The sequence below is a fragment of the Fukomys damarensis genome, unplaced genomic scaffold (assembly GCF_012274545.1).
Source record: "Fukomys damarensis isolate Sample0158 unplaced genomic scaffold, DMR_v1.0_HiC HiC_scaffold_9, whole genome shotgun sequence".
Lineage (NCBI taxonomy): Eukaryota > Metazoa > Chordata > Mammalia > Rodentia > Bathyergidae > Fukomys > Fukomys damarensis.
In genome coordinates, this window is record NW_022900921.1 from 32946608 (window position 1) to 32957374 (window position 10767).

Genomic DNA, 10767 nt, shown 5'->3' on the forward strand with positions numbered 1-10767 from the left:
AGCTACAATTTGCCATAATCCTTGGGATGAAGAATATTATCTCCAGCAGAGTTGGAAAGGATTTCACTCTGGATTTGATCAGCTGTTATTTATATTTGTTTGTTTTCTAAACAGGTGAAAAATGCAGCTGCCAATGTACTCAGGGAAACATGGCTAATTTACAAAAATACAAAGCTAGTAAAAAAGATAGATCATGCAAAAGTAAGAAAACATCAGCGGAAATTCTTGCAAGCTATTCATCAGTAAGTACCTGTTTTCATTCGCATCCTGCTTTTTTAACCTTGACTTTCTAACTCTTGCATTTGGTAGTTGTTCTTTCGTGAGGGAGAAAAAAGCATTGCTTCCAGAAAATGTTCTCTCACACTTTAATAACTTCATCAAGGAAATTCTGAGAAAAGCTGTAGTTTTTTATGATTAAACATCATTTAATAGAATATTCAGTTATTAAAGTATCTCCTCAGTTTCTTTCTGGAGTCAATACTGTATTAAAATTATATTTCTTAGTATATTTATATATTTTTTCTCTTAGGATAGTTGATGTGTATTTAGCTTTTGTCCTTCAAAATCTTGAAAAAAAAAACAAAACATATGATCCACCTGGGTTTTTCCTGTACTGTTAAACATCTTTAAATGACAACAGTATATATGTATATTCACAGAATTTTAAATGAGTTCTTAATCAGAGACTGTGGGATTGACTTTATACTACATGTCCACTATAGATTTTACAATTCCTATAGTCTTCTACTCTTTTGTCATTATTCTAACTTTCTCCAGATCACCATTATTCAGTTTAAGTTCTTTATGCCTTTCTTTGTTTATATAACTATAATAGATTTTTAAGGTAAAAATCTCTCACCTTGTAAGAGTCAGTGATTTGGAAACACAGGGTCTTTTCCTCCAGACTGGCAGCACTTTTGCTGTAAGTATTACTCAAGTGGGTGTTAGATGTGGTGTAATACAGCCCCGCTTTAACTTAATATCATTTCTGTATGGGGAAGAGCACATGCTGACTCAGAAAAAGTGGCTTTCCTTATGAACCTACCAGAGTAATAATGGAAAGGTGGGTAAATACTGCCTTTAAGATATGAATAATATTTGTCTTTCCAGTGCAACTAGTATAACAGACCAGAAAACTGTGAGGCTGGAATTTTTATTTTTGATTATGCAAGATTGTACCACTAACATTCTGGGAAGAATCACTAAGCTTTTATTATGTACCCTTTCATCTGTCCATCCAACTGCCCTGCTTAAATTGGTATTCCTATAAAGTAGAACATGCCTATAATTACGTGCATTTGTTGTGGACATTGCTGTCTTCCATAATGAAAATAAAGCTCATGTATTTTGATATTTAAAGGGAAATGGTACATATGTGGATGATCAGATTCTTGTAACTGCTCATGGCTGATTACACTTGATGGCTCCCTTATTGGCAACATATACTTTCCAAGATCTCCTTCAGCTCTGTGACTTGACTAGACACATACAATTATGCTTGTCCCCCCTTATAAGGAAAAGACATAGCTAGAATTTTAAGGTAGTACTCATAAAGTCAGAGAGAAGTGCAGAGAAAAGCAGTATGTTAAATCTGGCTCACAGAGTTTGCTCCCTGGAGCTCAGTGACTTTCTAACCCAGGCCACCCCACCCCAGAACTCTTACCTAGACACCTTGATTCTGGAAATCTAGACATCCAGAGAGTAAGCCCCAAAGAGTTGCTGAGTTCCCTCCTCCGTGTGCCTCAATCCTGCCTGCCTTACTAAGACACAGGCTTCTTCCCCATGGGACTCCCCAGTACAGCTCCCCTGAAGCCAGAAAATGTTTGAACATTCAATGAATCAACCCCAGCATTGGTACTAGAGGTACCCATGGCATACCAGAGAGAAATTGTTTCTTTATACTTTTAATACCTTTGTACAGCCTATTCTGAGTCCATGAAAAAGAACACTTACCTTGGGTATAAGTATGTGTCCCCCAGGGTGAAGTCATGAGGTACTGTGACGGTGAGCATACATGGTTGGTCTGTGTCCTGCATCCAGACATCCCCCTTCCTCCAGGATTTTCTTTGCTTTCTATCACTGTAACCTGTTAAAGGTAGAGTGACATATGATTTGCCATTCCCAAACATGCTGACGGTTTTTGTAATACAGCTCTATAGCCATGTATAAATTGTGTACATTTATTATCTCATCATAGACTTCAAGTTGTGAGTACGTTCACATTACCAAAAAATGCTAGTGGGAGAATGTTTATATGTATTGTGTAAATTTGAAAAATGTTTACCGTAGAAAAAAGTCTTTAGGGAAGCTAATTTTAATAACTGACCCATGGAAATGTGCCCTGTAAGGCACATTGATAGGATCTTTAGTGTGCCATGGAGGCATCTACCCTGTAGAAACCCTCCTGTGGGTAGAGGAAGCCCTCTGTGATTCTTCTGCTTCTGTCAGACATTTCTCATTCTGTTTCTTCTTAGCAGTGTGCACATCTAAAGTAGATGAGCTTCAAGCAACTCCTGTATGCTCTGAATTGTTTTGTGCATTAGTTTGGTGGTCACTGGGTTTCCTTTGCTGTGGGAACATTTATACTTTGTGAAAAAGTATAATGAGTAAGCTAAGTAAGTTAACTTGTATGGGCTGGGTTTGGTTACATAATCGAATCATGCATAATTACCTTGCATTTTAATTCGACGGTAGGAGTTTGGGAGTGGAGTCATAGAGGGAAGCACACAGGGCTCGATTCCTCAGGCCAAGCCCTTCACCTCCTGCTCTTTCAGATCCAGGGAGAACTCAGCCTCATCTGTCAGCACTGGGTGAAATCAGACTTGGTAGCTGAAGAAAAAATTTATAATCAGTTCACAGATCTCTCCTGGTCTCTAACCTGCCCTAAGAGCTTTCTTAGCAGCTCTCTGCCCTTCAGTCTGCTCCCTTTTCGCTGAACGCGTTCTCTCTTCCAAACTTTATGGCCTCTCTACCCAGGATGTGAGCTTTCTAGGCTCTGGTAGGTGCTGAACTCTTCAGGCAATGTCCTCTTTTCAATAATAAGTCTTTTTGAATTGTCACTTAGTGCCATGAAGTGATCTCTTTCTCTGCCATTCAACCCTTTTTCTGGTAGCGGCTTTAACTTTAAAGTTGATCATTCTTCTGTCCCAACTGTGGACACATCAGTCAACATGAACTTGTCTCAGAGCCAAGGAATGCAATGTACATAATTTATATAACAGAGGGCTCCTTAATAATCTCAAATTGAAAAGTATGTACTCCCGCCAAAAAAACACTGTAATACTATTGTGTACAACATTTTCCATTTGAGGATATACCAGGCAAGAATGTTTCCTATGGCTTACTTGAACATTCTTTCTAAACTGTATCTAGTTCTAGAGGAAGCCAAGTGCTTTCAGGTGGGCCGAGCATAGTAGCAATGAAGAAAGATGGTGAAAATTGTAAATACTGTTTCTCTTTGGCCAATATATCAAAATCGTGCAGAATCCCAAAAGGATCTTCCAGCTAATGAATCGAGCCCCCTGTGCCCAACTGAACACCACATTGTGTTATTTTGTTCCAGAATATTTTACAGTTTCTTTTCTTTTGTTTTGTCTTTTTATTTCAACAAAATGAAAATAGAGCTCGGAAGTAAGTTGTGTGAGCCGCTCCTTTCAACATTTGCAGAATTTTCTACTGGCTGCATGTACCCAGCGGATCCTTTATTTGTGAATTTTAGTAGTCTGCTGCTATGGAAATGTGATCCAAAATCATGATATTTTCCTGTGATAAGTGAAGTTCACAAGGAAGAAATCAACATATGTTTCTTATTCTTCTTTTTGTGGGGGAAAAAAGTGTATTACACATCTGCAGGCTACCTTTTATTCTGGCAGCTGCAGTTTAAGCAGACTGTTTTTATCTGATCACCTTACATTATAAGCAGAAAAGATGATTGGAGTACAGGGAATTCCAAACAAACAAGGCTTCTCTATGTCTGCTTTCCACATTGGTAAAAAAATAAAATGGGCAAAATTCTACTGTCAGACATAATTTAGTAATCCCGGAAAAGTAAAGTAGGCCCCACTGTTTTAAGATGAAGTATCCACTTCATACAAGAAATTACCATTCACCTTTCCTCCTGCTTTGCAGAGTTCAAGTTTTGCTCTGTACGCACAGATTGCTGGAGGCATCACTCCAGAGCCCCAAACTCTAGCCATTCTCTTACTATGCTATTCCTTAAATTTTTCTAAAATGACTTGATACGAATTTCTGTCACAGGGCTGGGTTTACAATTCAGTGGTGCAGCAGTTGCCTAATATGTGTAAGGCTTGGATTTGATCCTTAGCACCTATACAAAAATTCCTAGCTTGAAAAATAACATCATTAATATCAAAGAAAAGTGAAAATGAAGGTATCGTCAACTGACAGTTGAAATACTTGTACTGAATTCTAGTCATAGCTACAATGCTGTAGCTTATAGAAATCTCTGAGCTGAGATCCCTCCACTCTTTTTAAAAAGGGGAAATAGTATTATCAGGAGACAAAGACAAGGTAGGACCAGCCTGAGGCATTTTTCTTGCAAAAATCACGACTTAGAGAAGAATTCAGAGTAACTGTCTCTCTGTTTGATATTATTTAAGTCTTACCTGAGTGTCACTTAAAGTCACCTCTCATACCTCTGTTGGTACAGATGCAGCACTCTGACACACACTTCACTTCATACCTGTAGAAACTGCAAAACAAATGAGGGCCAGTGAAAATGAAGCCTCCGCCCGACATGACCACTTTCTCTTATATGCTTCTCTGTAAAAACCACAGATGTTTGCTTTTAAAAAGTACACATCAAGCATTGGAACCCTTGTAAGTGCCTACAGAAACATTCCTCAACAATACGATAGCTTTAAACACATGCTTATGGTTTTTAGACTAGAACTTATTCCATCACTATGGTAGCATGAAAATGAGCTGGTTAACTTTGTTCCAAGTACTCTAATAAACATAATCACAAGGATGAGTTATAAACTATTTTAGCTTGTTAAAGATTGTGTGGTAGGTATGTGTCAGTTAAACCCATACTGGCAGAAGGAACTACGTCTTCGCTGCATAACAGATTCGGTAACGTATTGGAATCCTAGCTGCAGAATGAAATCACTGAGCATCATGAACATGTGTTACAAAAATCTTCCTGGCAGTAAAATCTTGCCCAGTGAGTTTTTATTCCTTGTACATAATTATTTACAGTTAAAATAGAAAAATAAGATAGTCTCTCCAGAATTGAAACAATACTTTGTAAAGTGATTTATCAAGGCAAAATAAGGTTAAAATGGATTTTTTTTCTTCCCTTTTTCATTAAATAACTTGAAAGAACTGATTTCTCTTTTGAAGCAAGGCTTTGAATTATTGGCTTAAACAATGATAAACCACATCTTCCTGGAAAGATCTTAAGATCTTGAACATAGTAAGCACTGAGTAATAAATATTCATTGAAATAATAAGTTAAAGAATAATCCAAGCTCTTATTCAAGAAGATTTTTTAAAACTATAGCTTGTTGGTGGTCAATCGGGTATATAAATGATATTTAAAGTAGCTAAAAGTAACCTGACATATAGATAGTCTATCCATCAAATACTTTAGTTGTCTTCCAACTTTTATCTGCCATAAAAGTTGAGAGATTCTCCCAAAGAAATAGTCTGGCCTCCTTTCAAATTCAATGACAATATAAAAGTCAAGTGAAATACTATGAAGAATAAGAGAAGTATGTGCTTTGAGTTATCTTGCTGCTGATTGAATAAGTTTTGCTTTTGTTAACAAGAATCTCACTTATCACTGTGTTTTCATCAGGTTCAAATACCTAACCCAATTCATTTCAGACTAAACAGGGTTAATACCTGTATCTAGTCACGTAGGCATAGGAAGGTGCTCATTGCTCCAACATCGATGAAATTCCTTTTGCTTTGCATATTTCTTCCTATGTCTATTTGTCATGATACTGGAGCTTTTCAAAGAATGTTTCGGCTTTTTCTCATATGGTTAAGTCCTTATGAGCCTTTTTAAATTCAACTTACCTGGTAAACAGTTGTCCTGAGGACATCTCATCTCTTGCTCTCTCCCCTTTCTTTTTCGTGGTGTTGGGGAAGCATGCTTCTCATCGTACCAGATACATAATTAGTATGGAATTTACCCCTGATATTCAAGGCATTATCCATGCAGTTATTTGCCCTTGTCAATTTTGTGCATGCTCTTTGGAAAGTTTAAGGTAGCCAAAGAAAGAAGAGCACGTTTTTGACTTCAGATTCTGTCTTTTAGATTACGAAGTGTAAAAATGGAGCAGAGGAAACTGAATGACCAAGCAAATACCTTGGTGGATCTGGCAAAGGTAAATCTGAGGTGCCCGGCCCTTATGGCCATGTCTGTTAGGATCGCCACTCATAATGCTTCAGGAAGAGCGCATACCAAATTTAATTATCAAGCAAAAAAACCACCCTAAAAGTGATAGTCATCTTCCATCATACACATCATTCTGTCCCTCTCCCATCCTCAGAGCTCCCCTATCTACAGTGAATTGGAATTGCCATAAAAAACATAAGTGAATTGAGACAGGATCTTAGGGATTCTGAAGTCTCATCTCTGAGAACATAGTTGCCTCTTCGATGTGACTGTGAGGTTCAAGGCTAAATGGATCATATATATATATATATATATATAAATAAAATCAGAAGGATATAAAATTGAAATTTCTTGAAAGACCCTAGAAATTGAGTCCTAAAATAAAGGTTGTTCCCTTCCCCCCAAAATTAAACATTTTATGGTTAGTTCTTTCATTATTCAACAGTCATACTCTGCTTTGAAAAGTACATTAATAGTCTCTTAGTTCTCCTGCCATGTTTGTAAAGACTCATCTGATCTTTGGTTGTACCTCCCCAAATGAAATCCATTTTCAACATAATAATACTTAATCTGTGATCAAAGTATTCATCCACTTGAGCCAATTCTAAAAGAATTACTAGAATAGTGTGTATGTAAGTGTGCAGCCTCTTAACTCAATGTTCTGAAAGAAGCGGCTCTCAGTGGATCCATATAGCCTGTTTGACAAATTATTTCTTTCCTATAGCCTCAATTTCAATCTATGAAAATTATACTTTGGGCCTAGTCTCATTAAATAAAACATCTCCGTCATATTCATTTTTATGTATCTCTCTAAAACATACTGTATAAACATATTTAATGAGTCACCCGAGAGCACATGTGGGAGATATAAAGATAGCCTCCACTAAGATGGCTCTCGGCACAGGCTCGTCATTCCTCAGTACATCTGGGAGGCAAGATGTTGTTTCCAGTTCTTCTTCACTGTCATGCTCATTATGATCACAGGCCCAGCTGCTGTCAGGTTCAGTATTTGCGTGGATGTTGGTCACATGTTCTAAAGGGTATATAGTAAAAGTAAGGTTAATGCTCTACCTCTGTGGCCCATCTGAAACAGAGCACCTGTTCTGAATAATAACTCCCTCATTTAATCAGTGCATTTCTCATTGTTAAGAGGGTGGTAAGCAGGGTGAAAGCATGTAGCGTAAGGAGGAATGGAGAAGGAAAGCTGAGACAGAGAGGCCTGGGACTTGAGAAAGGCTGTACAAGTGAAACATCCCTGTATTCTGGACCACCATCTTCCATGCTAACTCTGAGCTGATCAGCCCTGAATCCGCTGTCTTTATATCTCCGCTACTTCAGGAACTATAATTAGGAGTCATACTTATGAATGCCCTGTTATCAGGACACTCAGTTTTAGGGCACGAAAAGTATTTTCCTATTTCAGAACATGTAGTTCTGAGTAAGCTATCCCAACAAGGTGGACCAGTGACTTTATTATATCCTCCAACTTTTATTCTTACACAGAATTCATTTTTCTTTATTTTACAATTTGCCTGTAAAGCTTCTATTTTACCCAATGAAAAGCTATGTAATTTGGAGCAAAAACAATACAAGATAGTTAAGAACATGTTGTTTTAAATTACTTGATCAAATCAATTAATCTTCATTTCTATTCCAGTCCCAATTTTTGTTATATTTCAATACGATCTGTATCATTTATTGCTCCTTAAAATTCCAATACAATCTGTATCATTTATTGCTGCTTAAATTTGCTTGCTTTTTACAACTGCCCTTGCTCTAATATTACAAGTTGCAAAATGAATTTGATGTGCTAACTTTTCTAACAACCATTAACCAACACACAGAAAAATGTTAAAACATTTTCATTTATCTTTACACAACCTAACATCATTGAGGATATCACTAGTAATGCTTGCACCACATTTTCTGAAACTTAAATTAATGCCTCACCTCCTACATTTCTAAATCCTGGTGGTGAATAGTCACTGAATTTGGTTTGTATGGTGAACTGTTCAGTTAGCTGATGCCTTTGTTACACAGGGCATCACCACCAATAAACCAGTAGTAAAGCTCTTAAGAGGTTGTAAGTAGGCCTCTTTGTTCTCTATTTTTATGTTTTCTCAATTCCTGTTTCCTGTTTTCCAGACCCAGAACATCATGTATGACATGATTTCCGACTTAAATGAACGGAGTGAAGACTTCGAGAAGAGGATTGTTACCCTAGAAACAAAATTAGAGACACTGATTGGTAGCGTTCACGCCCTCCCTGGGCTCATAAGCCAGACCATCAGACAGCAGCAGAGAGATTTCATCGAAGCGCAGATGGAGAATTACGAGGAGCACGTCACCTGCAATGCTGAGCGGTCCCGGTCCTCCTCCAGGAGGCGGAGGTCCTCCTCTACAGCGCCACCAACTTCATCAGAGAGTAGCTAGAAGAGAATAAGTTAACCACAAAATAAGACTTTTTGCCATCATATGGTCAATATTTTAGCTTTTATTGTAAAGCCCCTATGGTTCTAATCAGCGTTACCCGGGTTCTGATGTCAGAATCCTGGGAACCTGAACACTAAGTTTTAGGCCAAAATGAGTGAAAACTCTTTTTTTTTTCTTTCAGATGCACAGGGAATGCACCTATTATTGCTATATAGATTGTTCCTCCTGTAATTTCACTAACTTTTTATTCATGCACTTCAAACAAACTTTACTACTACATTATATGATATATAATAAAAAAGTTAATTTCTGCACATACTTGTTTGGTCACTTGACATTTCTAAAATTTCACTTCTGATATTCTTTTCAGGGTAAAATGACAGCCATCGGATGCACACTGATCATTTTGATTTGTGAAAGTTGAGCTAACTTGAAGACTATCCTTCAAACCCTATTGAAGATTTTTCCCTCATTATGATATATAAGCATCACAATCTCCTGACCCAGCCCCACTTTCTTTTGTCTTTGAATTTATGGATATCACCATTTTAATTCAGTTTGTCTCCAAGTGATGTGCAAAATCAGGTATATCAGAACTTAAACAAGTGACACAGATGCTTTCAAGAATTACTCTATTCTGCGGTCAGGGATTTAGCTCTAGGTCCACTGACTGCCTCACAAGCACAAGGTCCCGAGTCTGATCCCTGGTACCAAAAGATGAAAAAATAAATAAAAAAGAATTACTCTATTCCTAGTTTACCAGCAAATCTACATGAAGAAAGTACCAGGGTACCTCACTGTCAGTCACTTGTTTAGAAGTAAAATTGCAACATGTGTTCAATCTTCCCATGTATTCACTTATGAGAGCTTAGGCTGTGTAATATTTGGGATATACATGTGCATATTCATAGATGTTTGTATACCTCAGCATAATAAGCATACATGTGCCTAACTCCACACTTTACCTAGCATATGGTCTGCTTGTGTTCTGTACTAAGATTTTTGATACAAGTAAACGGCATTTGGCAAATTTCACAACTTTTTCACGCTTGTCTCATGGGCATTTATGTTTGGTTTGAGTGAAGGTAGTTAGGACTCCAAACCCCTCTTTGAAGATTGATTATAAGAATCCACTAGATTTGGAAAGACCATACTGAGGTGATGGCCACATGAATTCTTTCACTGGAGGTGTTTCCAGAGTCTGCAGCAAGATCTGATCTGCAGGGAGGGGTCAGGTAGCATCAAGTGTCCTTAGCCCCAAAAGCAAACTGTTTGCATTGTTCTGAACCTGAGAAGTATTTGTTCATGTTCAGAATACTGTTTAAGAGGCTTCTGCCCTCCTTTATAAAGTTCTTTGGCATGAACTTTAAAACAATGCAAGTTGCTAGCATCAAATACTTTCTTTAGCACAAACTAGAGTGGTATATTTGCTCTACTTTCACATTCAATGAAGAAAACTTTCACAAGTATTCTTCCCTAAGGCACACAAAAATCAACATTTCCTATTAAGATCAAGGATACAAAGTACAATTGCTTTGGGGTTGCTTGCAATTTAACTATGAAGTGTGGCTGAAAATAATGCTTATTCACAAATTATAGATGATAGATCAGTTGATCAATTGATTGATCAATCTGTGCTGGATGAAGACAAGACCTGGAAAGTCTTCTAGTAACATATGAATAAAGCAATCTCAGTATTGCCTATATATGGATATGTATTGCTAGGTTAAATGAATGTCAAGATCCCACTTCATCAGAATTTCTATTTCTTAGGTGAAATTAAAATATTCTTTTATATTTTGACTCCACTACAAGACTTGTGCAGATAGTAGATATGTTTGGTGTAAGCAATATAAGGAGAGAAATATTGAAAATAATTTTTCTTCTAATTAATGTAGTAAATTCTACCTCTCATGACTAAAAGGCAAAGGAGAGATAATTAAGCTTAATTATCATGTTACTGATCA

The 10767-nt window shown here is 37.2% G+C and overlaps 1 protein-coding gene and 1 long non-coding RNA gene across 2 annotated transcripts in view; one reads left to right on the plus strand and one right to left on the minus strand.

Annotated features, from left to right (window-relative positions):
• Kcnn2 (potassium calcium-activated channel subfamily N member 2) overlaps positions 1–10305 on the plus strand; it is a 135686-nt gene extending 125381 nt beyond the window's left edge. The window contains exons 7-9 of the mRNA XM_010614158.3: positions 115–242; positions 6287–6356; positions 8513–10305. Of these exons, the coding sequence (XP_010612460.1) occupies positions 115–242; positions 6287–6356; positions 8513–8800 (486 nt within the window). The 3' untranslated portion in view covers positions 8801–10305. The remainder of the gene's footprint in view (positions 1–114; positions 243–6286; positions 6357–8512) is intronic.
• Positions 938–3218, minus strand: LOC117285378. Its single transcript, XR_004516422.1, has 3 exons — positions 2672–3218; positions 1954–2086; positions 938–988 (listed from the first exon to the last, which is right to left on the minus strand). It is a non-coding gene; the product is annotated as an uncharacterized LOC117285378 (long non-coding RNA).
• Positions 10306–10767: the final 462 nt, after the last annotated feature.